At 38.7% G+C, this 17,435-nt stretch overlaps 1 protein-coding gene across 1 annotated transcript; it reads left to right on the top strand.

The window, feature by feature from the left end:
* Window positions 1–664: 664 nt before the first annotated feature.
* DCUN1D5 (defective in cullin neddylation 1 domain containing 5) lies at window positions 665–14,510 on the top strand. Its single transcript, XM_054383119.1, is given in 10 exon segments — window positions 665–750; window positions 1,296–1,307; window positions 1,309–1,330; window positions 3,350–3,437; window positions 8,048–8,118; window positions 8,506–8,597; window positions 12,302–12,410; window positions 12,504–12,608; window positions 13,418–13,520; window positions 14,267–14,510. Coding segments are annotated over 10 exon segments (744 nt in total). The 3' UTR covers window positions 14,323–14,510.
* Window positions 14,511–17,435: the final 2,925 nt, after the last annotated feature.

Below are 17,435 nucleotides of genomic sequence, written 5' to 3'. Positions count from 1 at the left end.
AGAGCTGTCGGCCTGTCCCGCGGGTACACTGCCCGGCAGCATGCCCGGTGCTTCCCGCTGGCCCCGCACTGCCCGAGGGGCACTCATTTTATGTCACTGTGCAAACACCCACTCTTCTGCGTGCCCGAGCTCGCTTCCGGCACCATCACCCGCCCTTAGAGCCACCCGCTCGAGCAAACGACCCCAGCCGGCTGACTGGCCAAACCCCAGCAACGACCCACCGCCCACCAGCCTCACGGAGAAGAAGCACGCACGTGGGTAGGGCCGGGCGGGGCCCCACGGCAGGAAGCGCGCGAGTTTAGTTCCTCCCACTCTGAAGGAGGGGCCCCGGCGGCGGGCCCGCCCCCGTGGTATTGTCACTTCCTTCCCAGCAGTGTCTGTGTCCGGGTCGCTTGCCGTTCCCTGAGCAGCTGCTACCGCCCGGTCTCCCATTCGCGGGCGCGACACCCGCTTTTGGGACCGGTGCGGCTGTGGGACGTGCCCGCGCGGCGAACCGGGGTGGGACAGGGCCCGCCGGGAATAGGGAGGAGCAGAAACCGGACAGGGTTTCTGCAGTCTCTTCATCGCCGGTCTCGGGAGGCGGCGGCGGCCGGGGGCCAGTGAGCCCGGGGGGCCTCGGCTGCGGGCCCCGGCAGCGGGGCGGGCCCCACCCCGAGGTAGGACGATGCCAGTGAAAAAGAAGAGGAAGTCCTCGGGGTCGGCGGCGGCAGCGGCGGATGATGCTGGCCTCAAGAAATGTAAACTCGGCAGGTACCGTCTGGTAAAAGCGTGCTGGACGGGACAGGCCCAGCATAGCTATTGCTGCTGTCACGTCCTGGGCGTGCGGCCGTGGGTGTCTGACTCCTCCGTGGACGACGGGTCCCTGGCGGCCCCGGCCGTGCGGCGGCTCCGCGCCGCGTGCCCCTAGGCTGCGACATTCCTTTGTGCGGCGGCCGCGGGCCCAGGGGGCTTGCACCGGGGCGGTAGGCACGGTGAGGCTGTGCGGGGCTCGACCAGCTCCGTGCGGTGCCTTGATCGTGCTGGTGGGCCTGTGTTCGGCTGCTGAGCGTGTCTCAGTGGCGGGGTGTGCTGCTGTGGGTTGCCGCGTCTGTGTTTGGCTTGTTCGTACTCGGGAGAAACGCTACGGAGCTGCTCCCTTTCCCCCCTGCTGGTTTTACCTTTCACTGTACCAGAAGGGCCAGTTCCAGCATTTGTCTTCACATTCATTCTGACTTCTTGCTTGGGTTAGGAAGCTCTACTTCTTTTAAGGTTGCCAGTTCATAGTGTCTACGTTATTTTTTTTTTTTTTTCCCTAGTGAATCCGAAGGAGGTCAGCACAGTCCAAAACAAAATCAGGAAAGTTTTTTTCTAAAAAATACAAGACTCGGAAGCATCTTGTTCATTAACTGCCATTAAAAAATCCACTTAGGCCATGGTAGTCGAAAACTACCATTAGTATGATATGGCAGGAGCTTACAGCGTGACTTCCATAAAGTAACTGTGTCTCTTCATCTGTTAGAACTTGCGAAGTATGTCAGTAAACCAGTAGTTATGACAAAGGTCCTGAGGACATAAGAATACAAAGGACTTACAAAATCAGCACTATCAGGAATGCCTATTGCAAGAAACTGTGGCATATGGCCTTTCTCATAGGTTGACCAAACTTGAGCTTAGAAGTACCCAGGCTTTTATTTTGGTTTTTGTGTTCATTTCAGTTAACTGTTCAGAGCTCACTTTCTGTGGTCATTTATAATTTCTTTTCAGTCAAAATTTATTCATAGCTAGTTAATAACAATTCTTGTACTTGCATTATCATTTATATAAGACTTCTCCCTCTTGGTTCTGTCTCACAGGGTATTTGGAGGGAGCGCTTGTGTTGTCTCATACTTTATTTTGTTAAACAAGCTAATTTCTTCTGGTTTGTAATATTATTTTCAGTTTCCTTGCTTATCGTAGCTCTTCTCTGCAGCTGTTCCAGTTTCAGTTCATCTTTCTTGAACACTGCTGACCAAAATTTTATAGTCTGACTTTATGATCTTTTCTTTGGAAAGCTTCTAAAGGACCATAACAGGATGGTAGTAGTTGCTGGGCAAAAGCTGTGATGAAAATGAGAATTCACCCTATCTGATCATAAAATGTTAGTTACATGAGCGTTTTTGACATAGCATTCTTATATATCAATATCTTGATAATATTATTTAATTAAACTTGTGATTACAAATGGATATATGTTAACCTGGATAAAATCAGTGAGCAATAACATACTGTATGGCTCCGATTCTTTTTGGTGACTTGTATTTTTAACAGCAATTCAATGGATGTTTGTCTATACTACATCTATAAATCCAGCTTTCAGCACATAAGGCTTCATCTTGGAGAGCATTGCTTTCTTTTCCAGTGAAGCTTAAAGAGATACCTGGGAGATGAATTTGTTCATCATCTCTTATAATTGAGCTATTCTTCTCCAACTTTGTTTTCAGTTTAAAATTGCAGTGTAGGAGTTGCATAATTTTAAATCCTCTTACAATTAACTTCCACCTCATTCTTAGAAATAATCCTAGCTTATTCTAAAAGTCTGTGCATTTAGAAGGTGCTGCAATTTCTTACTGACTAAAGTCGTTGGTGTTTTTACTGGAATAAATTAGTTATTCTATGAGTTCAACTTTTAAAGAATGATAAATTATGAATTTCATTTTTGGGCAAACTGGGTTGTGTGTCACATAATGAAGACAATGTTGTGGGGGAGCTGTGTATTGTGAGCAGTTTTAGTCTTACGAGAGGTTGCTTTTACTGTTCTGGTATGCGTACCAAACATCTATAGCATTTACAGATATTTAGTTACATATTTAATGCAAACAATTTGAGTTTTCTTCCAAGATTTAGATACTTAACTATAAATAGTCTGGCTTTTAAATATGTCAAACTCTGCAGCTCCTATTGACCTAAATGGGATCTGTGCATATCTAGCATTCTTGATCATGCTGCTTATTAGAGGCCTAACTTTAAATGTCTGTATAAATATAAGTAGATAATAAGGTGTTTGAATTAGTGAGTAGTGATATTTTGACCATCTGTGTGTGGATTTTTTGGTCTAATATCTACAAGATAACAGTAGTCTTGCATTTCAGAAGTAATGGTTGCAATAATTTATTGCTATGAGAGGGTCATATTTCAAGGTAATTTTATGTTCCACAACTGCTGAAATTGGATGACAGCCATTGCTAATAAATTCAGCTTCATCGTTGATGTATATTGACTTCATGAAACAGTTTAAATAGTTTGATCTAATAATAAACAATTTGGAGTTTAAATTATTTCCCATTTCTCATATTAAAATAACATTTAACATTTCTGTGTTCTTCTAAGCTACTGCAGATCACAAGCCTCTGGTAAAGTCATAAGTGGAGAAGAACATTTTTCAAGCAAAAAGTGCCTGGCTTGGTTTTATGAATATGCAGGTAATGTGCAATGAATTAATATTTAAAGCTATACGGTGGTGTTTAAGACAAGCAAATATTATTTGTGTTTTGCCTTTATTTTTAATGCCAATATAGACAAAAAATTATGTCTGTATTTGCTTCTTTATAACATGTACTTGAATTAGTATAACTTTTACCATTGCCTTTTCAGTGCTTGTTCTTTATTTATGCTTTATAACTTACCATGGCATTCTTTAAAATGAAGTAACTGATGTTGGACAGTACAGTGTAGAACCAGGGTATACTGAATGATTCTGCTCCTTGATTTGAAGTGGACATTTAGAAGTCAGGACACTGAGAGAGATCATAGAATGGCATAGTTTGGAAAGGACCTTAGAGATCATCTACTCCGGCCATGGGCAGGGACTCCTGTCAGCTAGATTCAGCTGCTCAAGACCTCATCCAGATTGGCCTTGAACTTTTCCAGGGAGGAGTCCCACCACCCTTGTACTGAAGAACTAAACCTACTCTTGCTCAGTTTAAAGCCATTTACCTTTATCCTATAGCTAGACACCCTTATGAAAAGTCCCTCTCCACCCTTCCTGTAGGATCCCTTCAGGTATTGCAAGGCAGTTATAAGGTCCCCCTGGTGTCTTCTCTAGGCTGAACAACCTCAGCTTCCTCAGCCTATCCTCATAGCTGAGGTGTTGCAGGTCTTGGATCATCTTTGTGACCCTCCTCTGGACTTGGTCCAACAGCTCTGTGTTTTTGTAATGATGGGGAGCCCAGAACTGGATGCAGTATTCAAGGTGGGGTCTCACAAGAGCAGAGTAAAGAGGAAGAATTCCCTCTCTTGACCTGCTGGACGCAATCCTCTTGATGCAGCTTAAGATACAATTTGCCTTCTGTGCTGCATGAGTGCAGTGCTAGCTCATGTTGAGCTTCTCATCAGTCCATACCCCCAAGTCTTTTTCTTCAGAGCGTATTTTACATGGAAGTTTATTTGCCTGACTAGATCTGGTTTGCAGTCAAATTGGAAGGACAGTGACCCCTACCTGGAGTACTGTGTCCAGTTCTGGAGCCCCTATTACGAAAAAAGGTAGGGACGTGCTGGACCATGTTCAGAGAAGGGCCATGAGCATGATCAGAGGCCTGAGCACCTCTTCTATGAAAACAGGCTGAGAGAGTTGGGATTGTTCAGTCTGGGGAAAAGAAGGCTCTGAGGAGACCTTATTGTGGCCTTCCAGTATCTGAAGTATCCAGGCCTACAAGAAAGCTGGTGAGGGACTTTTCAGGATGTCAGGTAGTGATAGTACTAGGGAGAATGAATCCAAACTAGAGGAGGAGAGATTTATATTAGATGTTAGGAAGAAGTTCCTCACCATGAGGGTGGTGAGTCACTGGAACGGGTTGCCCAGGAAGGTGGTGGAAGCCCCATCCCTGGAAGTTTTTAAGGTCAGGCTGGATGTGGCTCTGGGCAACCTGATCTACTGGAAGGTGTCCCTGTCCACAAAAGCAGGGTTGGAACTAGATGATCCTTGAGGTCCCTTTCAATCCTGACAATTCTATGAAATAGTTCATGACTTAAGCCTCTTGCTTTTCTATTTTACAAAATAAAATATATGCTTACACTGTTTCTCCTATCTGAGAATGTGTGACACAACTGCAGAATGATAGGGGTTGGAAGGGACCTCTGGATATCATCTAGTCCAGCTTCCCCACCAGAGCAGTTTCACTTGCATCAGGTTGCACAGGACAGTGTCCATGTGGCTTTCGAATGACTCCAGAGATGTAGACTCCACCACCTCTCTGGGAAGGCTATTCAGTGCTCTAACAACCTCAAAGTAAAGAAGTTAAATGGAACTTGGTATATTCAAGTTTGTGCCTGTTACCTCCTGTCCTGTTGCTGGGAACCACTGAAAAAAGACTGGCCTGATCCTTCTGACACCCACCCTTTAAGTAACTTTAAGTATTTATAAGCATTCATAAGATTTCCCCCCCCCAGTCATCTCTATGCTAAAAAGCCCCAAGTCCCTTACCCTTTCTTTGTAAGAAATGTTCTAGTCCCCTAATCATCTTTGTAGCTCTGAGGATGCCTGAAGGCAAACTCACGCGACTAACCCCTTCTGGTTACCAGCTCTCTTCTCAAACTGGCACCTAAACTCTACAGGGAGTTTGTCATATAGGGAAAAAAAAACCAATAGTAATCGTGCTGGTAACTTTTTTTTTAATGTTCTAAATAACAAGTGTTTCATTCAAAAGTGTTTAGAAGTAGCCTCTTTCAAATAAATTACAATTGCTGTCCAAGTAATAGTTGCTTTTAGTGAATGCAGTGTATTTTGCAGAATTTATTAGGCCATTACTGCCACTTATTTGCCAATTTAATGGTTAGAAATTCAGGTTCTATAAATGGTTACTATTTTTTTTGTTACTACTTGAAGTCCATCATAACTGGTTGGTGATAGAAACACACAAATTGTCCATTTCTCAGTATGAAATGAGCTGATGATTTATCTGCCAGCAAGTGGCTTGAGTATGTTTATCAGAACTAATATTTTTCTTGCAGTCTTTCCACAGTAATGAACTACTCCTGAGTCTTTTAATCTGCTTTCTAATTCAGGTTTGAGGCATACTTTTTTAGTGTATAGTCTGTTCTGAGGAAAGTAGTAATTCTCAGTTTATTTTCTTCTGATAAAAGTATGCACAGGCACATTTAACTTCTGTAAGGCCTGTAAATATGGGTTTTGTTGTTGAGTCAAGAACTGAGTGTAGGAGGTTATACTTTATTAGTTAACTAATAATTAAAATACGTTGCATTTCTAGTATAAAATGGAATTCCTGTGAAATTAAGCACTGTAGAAGATGAAATATTTCCATTAAAAGAGAAAATTATATGCATGCACACACAGGTATATATGAATTGTACATATGATTTCTGGGCCAAAACCAGATTCAATGTTCTGTTTTTGTACTTATTGCCTGTGAACTCTTGTATGTGTTTCTCTTCATAACTTCAACTTTTAACACATTCCACATAAGGGCTTTTCAAATTCAGATAGCAGTGTTTAGCTTTGTTTACCTAAGCAAAATGTTCTTTGCAGCATTTTTCAGGAAGTAGGGCTCATGATCTTAAGTGCCAGTCTCATTTTATTTTCCTGTAAAAGTAGCCATTCTCAAATGTTTTTAGTGACTATATTTTATCTTACAGTATATAATTTAAAGTACATTTTCTAAATTCTTAAAAGGAGTTCTGCTTACAGTAACAGTAGTGGATATGGATGGAGACAGGTGTCATCAAAGGGAAAGAAAAGAAAGAAAGAAAAAAGACTCTTCCATCTGTGTATAAATAGCAAAAATTACCAAAACATTGTAAAATGTCCTGTTGTTTTGTAAGATAAAGCCTTTACCTTTTACATAGGTTCATATTCATTAAAACAGTATTAACATAATGATCCAAGATACATGGAAGTAGCATTTCAACAGGCCTGCTAATAATACTATGGTTGCCCAGTAGGAGTCATTTTGAAGCCAGCTTAATGGAAATAACTGAAACCAAAGAGAGATTCAGAGAAACATAGAGTGTGTCCATATATGTTCTTTAAATTCACTGGTTTGCTCCCTTTTAAAGGCTTTTTTTTTCATGAAAATGCAAAAATGACAGCATAACACTAACTCTTGTGGTCCTAATCAAGTCACTTTCATTGCAGTCAAAAACGTTTTTCTGCTTTGTACGTGTCTAACACGCTTGGCATTATTACTTATTTCATATTACTCAGCACTATGAAACATATTATTTGAAGATTCGTTCTCTTCTCTGTTATTGAAAAGCCATAATCATAGATTCATTTTGGCTAGAAAAGACCTTTAGTAAGATCATGGAGTCCAACCATTATCTAACTACCAAGTCTGATGCTAACCCATGTCCCTTAACACCACACCTCTGTGTCTTTTCAACACCTCCAGCTCTGGGCATTCCATCACCTCCATGAGGAGGCTATTCCAATATTTGATAACCCTTTCCATAAAGAAGTTAAGTTTCTTCTAATACCAAATCTAAGTCTCTCCTGTTGCAACTTTAGGCCATTTCCTCTTGTACTATCACTTTTTACTATGGAGAAGAGACTGACCCCCCCCACTTTGCTGCAACTTGCTACAACACTGATACTATTGAAAGAGTGGTATCTGTAATAGTACCTCAGGCAATTGTTTTACTTTTTAGTATTGTTGATAAAATAACTCTTTGAAGAACATTACTCATACAGTAACTTCAGCATGTTGTGGTGGTACCTGAGTTGTCTTTACAACAGTGGACCACCACAGACATTGGAGTTGAGCCATGTCAGTGGGAGAGACAATGGAGTTTTTTTTAAAACCTGCCTATAGACAAACTCAGCTTGTCTGCTGTTGTGGGAAGGCAATGCACAGCAAGAAAATTTCTGATGTAGTTGTGCTTTTATACTTCATTTGTAATATACATGTTTCCATGCTGCAGTTGATATAACGGTTCTAGCATAAAAGCTACTTAATAGGGTAATACAGGGCTTTTAAATATAGTTTGCATGCAGTATAGTCAAATTATTGTTGTGTGCAATCTTTGTGAGCAGTGAACGTTACATAAATTTCAATCTCATTTCTTTCTGGTTTTGAAGGTCCTGATGAAGTTGTGGGTCCTGAAGGAATGGAAAAGTTTTGTGAAGACATTGGTGTTGAGCCTGAAAATGTAGGTTTCTTGCACAATACTAATAACACTTTAAGAAACTTACTCTTGACTTCAGTAAGAAGAGTTGTTTATCTTCCTTCTTGTAGGAGCTGCTCTAAGAAATTGTAGCTGAATACATTGATTATGCATGACTCTATGAGAGTTTTTTTGTCTGTTTTATTATAGTAATACTTCATTTTAAGAAATTGAAATTAAGAGAAAGCTTGCACATTGCTGAGTTACTACGCAGTAACACATACAAAGTGTAAGCATGTATAACAATTGCTAAAATGTTTCAATGCTTACAGCTTTCTTCTTAGACATCTATAAATGGGCCTTTTACATACTGACTCATTTTTCTCCTGGTTCGTTTTTTTTTGTTTGTTTGTTTTTTTTCCCACTCCCTAGATTATTATGTTAGTTTTAGCCTGGAAGCTAGAGGCTGAAAGCATGGGATTTTTTACCAAGGAAGAATGGTTAAAAGGAATGACCTCATTACAGTAAGAATGTTTTTTACATATATAATAGAATGTTCTAATTTTATGTTTGTACCAGTAGCTTAATTATTCTTATCTCAGTTTATTGTGCATTGTCAGCAAGACACCAAAATGGTTGCTTTTCAGTCTTGGCTCAGTCAAGAGCTAGAAATGTCCACTGCTGTTCATCAAGTAAACCTGATGAGTTCACTCAAATGATGTCTTTTCTAACCCTAATAAGTCAGGTTTTATTAAAGAAATCCATAAAAACCTTTTAGAATACTAAGCTTTATAGAGGAGGACTGAAATGACAATAATTTTGGCTAGTAGTGTTATTTATTAGAATGCAGGTCAGAAGCATTGCCCATTGGAATGTGCTGCCCAGGGAGGTGGTGGAGTCACCATCCCTGGAGGTGTTCAAGAGGGGATTGGACGTGGCACTTGGTGACGTGGTTTAGATAGTCATGAGGTTTAGGGTGACAGGTTGGACTCGATCTTTAAGGTCTCTTCCAACCTTCTTGATTCTATGATTCTATTCTATGATTCCTTAAGATTTTTCAATTTATAAATAAACTTCTTGTTCCTGTTTGTAAGAACTTTAGAAGAAATGATCTTCTGACTGAAGAAGTTGTTTCATTTGTAAAACTAACTGCTTTTTTGAGGCGTAGTTAAGTTGTCACTTCTTGTTTCTTCTTTAGTAAACTACTTACAGTACATGAAGGTTTTAAGGGTGACTTGTTATGACACTGTATTTAACATTCAAAACATGAGGGGAGCTACTGTTGCAGCTACAGCATGGTGGGAAAGAGGGTCTGATTTGACCCTTGGAGTTGGCATAGTTGCCCTGTCAATTTTCAGTTGTTTTGGGGCCAGGTACCCCCTGTTATTCAAGATGGAGGAAGTGACTTACTCTGCACTCATGCAAATGCTGTTTGATTTGAGATCAGGCTTCTGATAGACACCTTGATTGTTTTGTGACTATCAGAAGCTCTTAAATTTAGTAATACCTGGAATGATTAAGTTGCCTGAAATTTCAGGATGACAGAGATTAAATTCTGGGTGCATACATTTTTAGATGCAATGAATGGCTATAATTTGTTCACTTCTCTTAAGTACTTAATTTTTATGCCCAAACTCAGGAGTTAGCTAGTCTATCAGAATGAAAGCCCCTAGATGCATGGAATCAGACAGCTCTTGAGAGCCAGTATTATAGATTGCTTCTAATACTTTGCTGTGATTAGGAATCATCTGTTTCTTTTAAGAACAGAGCCAGTCATGCTGTAAGCTATATGTGTTTAAGACAGAAAATACGGTACTAGTGTGCATTTTTATATAAACAGACTTATCACCAGAGGTCTTTGCTAAGCCTGAATCAGTTAGCCCATATGTTTTGCTTCCTCTTGGTGTGGTCTAATAGCAGGCTGTAGACTGAGCAGCTGGATGAAGCAGTGACATGTCAAGGAATTCAGGATTCATTGGCTTAAAAAGAGAATATAAATCCATAGAGTAGTGCTGTTTCTGCTAACTTGAAAGGAGGATCATACTATGGGATTTCATTTGTAATAGGAAAATCTAGTTTGTCTGGAAAGGGTTGACATAAGTTTTGAAGGAGGAGAATTTTACACAGTTAAAGCAATAGAGTACTATTTTTACACAGCATTTTTACACAGAATTTTTGCATGGAGAAATTATATTAAAATGCATTAAAAGCCTAGAGTGTGTTACCTTACAGAATCTTTATGTCAAAATGTATGAAATGTCACATGATGTAATTGCATGATGAGGGACAGGGTTCATGCGATAGTAAGACACCTGAATGTGTGATTTATGTGCAAGAGCTGGATTTCTTCAACTCTTACTACAAATCTTTGGAGATCTAGTTCAGTGGAGTGGAGCCTAGGGCAGTATTCAGTTTGCCCTAAGACCTAGTGACTGGTCACCCAAATTGCTCTTACAGGTTGGCTGGCTAGACATGTATGAACGGTAACAGCTAAAGCTTAGATAGGTAAATAAAATCTGCAGTTAGATGCCAACATTTGTGTGTTTGAATCCTGAAGTGACATTCCTGTTGTGTGTGGTTTCGTGATATGCTGATCAAGTTTGCTCTTGGAAGAGGAGGAATAAAAATAAGTATGTGATACGGTATGCATTGTCAAAATTAAGGTGGATCAAACACTAAGTAGCAGCTTATGAGACTTAAACTGCAAAAGTGAAGTTTCAAGTATCTCATGTTTCCTACTATATGTATGTGTGTTTATATAAATATATGAAAGCTGAGCGCTTGAAGCTAAATTAATCACCTGAAGCTCTTTTCATGATCAGCAGAGAGAAACAAGTACCTCTACTGGGCAATTTATTTCACTTCTTTAAACACCTCCTTAGGATAAAACGAATAGCCCTCAGGAAGCAACTGTTTATCTACATTTGCTTTAAAGCCATCGGAGAGTGAATAACTTAGGAGTTGAGTGTTTAACTTTGTATCCAAGTTAAAGGAGAAGCATGCTTAAGTATTTGTCAGTTATAGGCTGTAAGACCTACAAAGAAAAAGAATGAAGGTGAAGAAAAAGGGATTACAATTCATGATTTTATTAAACTCCACAGAACCCATTGTTTGAACTAGGTAAATACAAAGAATTTTGTGTGTGAGGAAGTGAGGCGTAAGCAGCTGTATTGTCTGAGTACTTCCTTCTGGCTGTTTTTTTTAACCTTAGAATTTGAGCCAAATTTTATACTAAGTTGAGCTTTTGGAAATAAAAGAGTGGCCAGGTATAGGGGAGAGAGCCAAATTAGACTCTGGCTGAGGGAAAGATAAGGTCATGATCTCATATTTTACAAGAGAAGCCACATGGGAGAGAGACAGAGAAGCCATGTTTGCAGTTTCTTGCTGTTTGCAGAATTGTTAGCAAAACCAACTTATTTGTGTTGGTTTTAATAACAGCTGAATAATAGCTGCTTTTTTTTCAATAAGGTTTTTGCTTGTTACTGACTTTATTTCTGTTAATGCTTGTGAGACTAACACAGAGTGGTGTAAATAACTTTTTTTATGCCAGTATAGAAATCAGTGTATACTGGAATCTAAACAACTTCTGGTCTTGAGACCTGTAAATCCATTGATGTAGTGAAGCTATAATGTTTCTCATACAGCCTGATAGTTTTCAGTTGAATAGCTACTGACTAATCTAGATGATAGGCTTATCAGTCAAAATATGAGCAGGCTAGAATGTTTTGCAGAGTGCCTGTTCAATCCCACCACCTATAAATACATAGTGTTTAGGTGTATATTTAGGGTTTTTTCCCCAAGGGAAAAGAAAAAGCCCTTATTACAGCTGGAATTTACCACTTTAATACACACTGAATAATGTTTTCTCTAAATTTTCATTGTGATTAAAAGAGAAGGTAGTGCTGGGTGTGAATATAAATTGCAGAGTATAGCATAAAAAGACTACTATTAAGACTACTATTTGGGAAGTGAAGCAGATATTTTGCCTTATGTTGCTGATAACATCTTTTTAAAAAAGGCTTACAGAAGCCAGGAATTCATCATTTTGGTAAGCTGCAAATGTTGACCATGTTCGGTGTTCTCTAAGTCACTTTCGTAGTATTACTGCTATACATACGATGATTGCATTTTGATTTATTTTAATTTTTTTTGTTTGCTAGGAACTTTTTCATTGCCCACATACTTTGTTTTGAACCTTTAATGTTACTTGTTTTTCCTCTATTTTAAGGTGTGACTGTACAGAAAAATTACAGAATAAATTTGACTTCTTGCGGTCACAATTAAATGACATTTCATCCTTTAAGAATATCTACAGATACGCCTTTGATTTTGCAAGGGTAAGACTACTGGAGTGTTAGAGAAGTTCTTGCTTCAATTATTCAATGAGTTTGTAATTGAGCATTTTTTGTGCTTTCTTTATGCAACCTTAGGATAAAGACCAGCGAAGTCTCGATATTGATACTGCAAAATCCATGCTAGCTCTTCTGCTTGGAAGAACTTGGCCACTGTTTTCAGTATTTTATCAATACCTGGAGGTACAAGTTTCCTTGACTTTTTAAATAAAGGCATAGCAGTTGAGCTATTCCGTGGCGGTATTTCAGAGATTGTGCTGTTCTGCTCGAGAACATATCCATATTGCCCCTCTTCCCTTGCTCAATGTGCTCATGAAACAGATTCTTGTATGCATAGCAGAATTTCTCCCTCTTTGCCCCATTCCCCTTCTCTTCTCAAAAGCAATTAAAATTGTCTTAATTAGATTATAAAAGTAAGTTAATCATTCAATAATAGAGCCCCAGTAGTCTCTTCTGTGCTGAATTTCAAGTTTGGTTTATACAGAATACAATATGGAGGTACCTTGAGCTCTGGCTGTCTCTCTAATGTTTTGGTCAGCTTAGGTGCAAGTGGCTTAATAACCTGATTTTGTGTAGACTGTGAAGAATGCTAAGCTTGAGACTATTCCCTGGCTTCAAATTAGTATTAATGCTGCAAAGTAGATGTCCTTGTGATCATACTGAACGGTACTCTGGAAGAAAGAAGATTTTTTTGTAATCTTTCATTCCGGAAATGCATTTGAGACATGCCCCACTTCTGGATTGGAAGAGTGGTGTGTTCCTGATGCCCTGATATTTCATTTTGCACTGGTCTTTCAAGAAATCATTTTTTTGTAGTTTCAGAACTAAGAAATACGTAAATTCACAGTATTTCTTTAAAAATGGAAACCCAAGGGAGTAGTGGCCATTGTTACACATTAAATTGTTTGGAAATGATTGAATCAAAAATGAGCAAAATGAGAAATGGGATACAGCATTACCAAACATCACTTGACATTTTAATGTTTCCCTAGCAATCGAAGTATAGAGTTATGAACAAGGATCAGTGGTACAATGTGCTAGAGTTCAGCAGAACTGTCCATGCAGATCTTAGCAACTATGATGAAGACGGTGCATGTAAGTATTCATAAATATTTAGTGCATTCAATTAGTTCAGTGTTTTCAATTTGCATAAAACAAATTTCTGTAACAGAAACAATACTGCAAGGTATAAAATATCTCATCTCCAAAGATGCATAGAAAAACTATTCTGATAACCATCAATCTTTTGATTAATTATCTGTAGATATTAATTGTAGTACTATGGGCAATGTATGCATGTAGGGGTATGACTGTTTAGTTGAGGATCTAGGGAAGCTGTTTGCTGTGTGAAACTATAGACTTGAAAATGGAAGTATAAATAGCAAACTCTTATTTTGTATATTTGTAATAAACTCTGGTTTAACTGTGAAGTAGTGTAGCTGCTGGTGCTTGAGTCTGCACTCTATACTTGGCTGACAGTCGTCATTCTATGACCAAATTGCATTAACCATCCCATTTTGGTCCTTGTCCTAATTATATGCAATTTTGAAAGCTTCAAGAGGGAATTAGTTGTGTTGATTTATGATACGACTTTGCTTCCTGTTCATTGCAGTGCACTTGTCAGATATCTGGAACACTCTTTTCGTAGTCCTATGTGGTGCTATTTGTGCACTTTTTCCCACTTTTAGACTGAGATAATTGTAGTCTTCTTTGAGTCTTAAGTATTTGATTGTAGGATTGACATGCATGTTGCCTAGACCAATAGTTTTAACCTTCATACTTGGAGAGAAGATATATAAAAGGCATTTGTAAACATAACTTCACGCTTCATTCATTTGCAGGGCCTGTACTTCTGGATGAATTTGTTGAATGGCAAAAGGTTCGTCAAGCATCATAGCGAGAATTCAAAAGAAAATGCGAAAGTTTGTTTTTTTTTGTGCCCGTCTGTACACAAACTAATGAGAAAAAGGATTGCATTTTCGTTCTTAAGAAAGACTTTTAAAATAATTTTTTTCCTTTTTTAAGGAACTTTTCTTGTTACATGTGATATGGGCATTGAACCACACCTCTTCTGAGACATGAAAGTTGGAGTTGTTGTTTTGAGTCTTATGTTTATAGCATTTATGTCAGAACAATAAAGATTCAGATTTGTGACAAAGGCCTAAAAGTGAAGAATGTCCCTTGAATGTGAGTATGGCGTCTATTTTTAAAACCAAATCTTTTAAGAATATCTTTCTCAGAAGTGCCCTTTGCTGTAAATTTTTGAAGACCTTAAAAATGCTTATCTGGCAGTGTTGCTTGCCCATGGTGTGACTGTCTTGTGTGACAAACTTTAGAAAGAATGACTGATTTTTGGAGCCCTGGATGGGAGTGTGCAAATCTGCATATTAGGTATTCGTCATGGGCTGTGCCACAGTTTTCAGCTCCTTTTGGAGTTAAAGGCCTTAAACTATTTTTTTGTTTGTTTGTTTGTTTTTTAACTTGATTAGTACTCACCTAGTGGCATGACATTTAATGGCAGGCCCTTTTGAAGCAGGAAAGTGTAGAGCATATGGCTCTGAATGCAGCATGCCTGAAAACTAGTTGCCTGTACTTCAGATGGTAAACACAGATACTCTTGGCTACTGTAAGGCAGCTTCAAATTTTTACTATAATTTAGTCTCTGGATTGCTTTGTATAAAAAAGTGCAATTTATATTTTAAAAGGGAAAGCTGGAATGACTTGGTTTCAAGCTTTGCTTCTTACGTGTTTTAGACTGTGAGCATTCACAAAATGACTTATCTGCCTGGATGCTTTTCATAATGTAAGTGAAGAAGAGACCATTAAATCACTTATCTTTGACCTGTATATAACAGGCCATTAATTTTTACCCTGTTATTCCATATGTTGAGTCCAATAACTAGTGCAGTTGCTCTTCTAGGGGCTCAATATTTATGGTAACCTTTGAATATAGTAGAAGTTTGTCACTCTGTCTTTCTGCTCAGGAGGCACAATGCCACCCTTGAGAAGAAAAGGGTTTTTAATAAGTCAACGTGTGAAACAAGAACAGAATGAAATATTGCAACTTCTGCTTCATTATATAAATACATTATGCAGACTGTGATAATGCCATGAGACTAAGTCGGTGATCAAGGCCTCATTGTGCCAAATATTTCAACAGCTTGAAATAAGAATAGACAATGTGAGCTAGGCATGACTTGAAGATCTTTGCCTCAGGGAATTTACTTGTGTTTTGCACATCCCTTATTCAGGCTAACAAGCATGAGTTTTCCTATCCTTAAGGAAAGCTTTATTCCCAAGATGATTTGATATTTTGGTGTTTTACAATGGGGGGGATGTGGGGGCGGGGGAAGCATGGAGAAGTAAGTAGGACAAACTAGTACTGTGTGCCTGCACTATTATTTTACCAGAGGACCACTCTTGCAACTTACTCTGCAGACCTGTTTGCTGTGGGCTGTAGAAAGCAATGCAGTGGTAGTCCGTGGGCTGTTGTGCAAGTCATGTGACAGCGCAGTTGAACCTTAGAAACTGGGTTCTGCCCAGGCAAATAAAGCATTGGGGAAACAAACATAACCTACCACAAAACAACAGTTGAGATATATGGAAGATCTCTGCTTGTACAGTGGCTAATGCCTGTGTACATGCAAACACATCCACTACAGCTGCTCTAGATATTTTTCCAACTGTTTTAAGGGGAATACTTAGTTTGGACCTCATGCAGGCTACAGCAATTCCCTCCAATATGTTACAAGTTGTCCATTTGCATTGCTGATAACTCCAATTTCACTTATAACAGTATGCCTTTCATTTGGAAATTGCCCTACCCCACAGAAAGCTAGTGCCAGAATGGTATTAACTTCAAGAGTCCCAAGACTTAATGGTAAAGTCCTAGCATGCACCGATTAAGTAAAGGGAAATACGAAATGCTGTATACAAAATCTTTGCAGGGGCACTGATTCTGAAATGACTTTCTCAAATTTACTGCAATGACTCTCCTTGCTTAGTATGTTTAGTCCCCATTATACCTGGGAAATTCTCTTTCCAGAAGTTTTGAAATACCAGTTAGAATATGAGTATTTTGTAGTGTGATCAAAAAAAAAAAAACTTTTTTAGATAACAGCAAACTCTCGTGAATTCACTCTAAACCAGTTGGTCCTAGAGGATGGTATTAGAGTCTAACAGTAGGAGTGATGCATCTACCAATCCAAGGTGGTCAAGCACTTACCATTAAGATGTAAGACACTATATGATGTATCATTTGTATCTCTGTTAAGGTTTTATCAGTATTCCTATAATAAATCCATGTTTCAGGGATTTATAACTTATGTGTGTGATTGAGAATCATCAGTTACTGTAAAACTTTGGGAATGAATGTATTTACATTAAATCAATATAGTTTTTCAAATTTGAATAAAATAGGATTTTAAGTTACGGCTTTGTGCTCAAAACTGCAATCAGATATGTTGTTTAAACATGAAATAATGGTGTGTACGGTTTCATTGCAAGCTGATCACTATTATTAGCTGCTTCTTTTTAAATCACCTTACAGCTTACTCTGGATAAGTGCCAAAACTTGGTTGGTGGTTTGGTTGTGCGTTTTTTTGTTTGGTTGGTTTTGGTTTTGTTTTGTTGTTTTTTATTTTACGCATGTTGACAAGCCAAAACAGTTCAGCTAAATGTGTTCTTTATTCTTTGAACTTTACTTTTGCTTTGCTTGGGTGCATTTCACCCTATTAAATATTAAAAAATAATAATATGACACCATATTTTTCAAGTATTCTAAAGTGAGAGTTCACAGGTGAACTATACTCCCACAGTTACGATATAAATAATAAAATTTAAGGTGAAATGTCTTCCAAAACTAAGTCATAGTGGTGTCTATCTTGATGTTATAAACTTCCCTTTAATCTCACTTTCATTTCTTAATATTATTTCTTCCTAACATAGCTAACTTTTTCTAGTTTTCTTAGCTAACAGTTTTGCTTTCTTAATCTGAAACTCCCACCTGTT

The sequence above is a fragment of the Indicator indicator genome, chromosome 1, assembly GCF_027791375.1.
Source record: "Indicator indicator isolate 239-I01 chromosome 1, UM_Iind_1.1, whole genome shotgun sequence".
In the NCBI taxonomy this organism is placed as follows: domain Eukaryota; kingdom Metazoa; phylum Chordata; class Aves; order Piciformes; family Indicatoridae; genus Indicator; species Indicator indicator.
The sequence above is the reverse complement of the archived record's forward strand: the minus strand, read 5'-3'. Positions and strand labels throughout refer to the sequence as shown.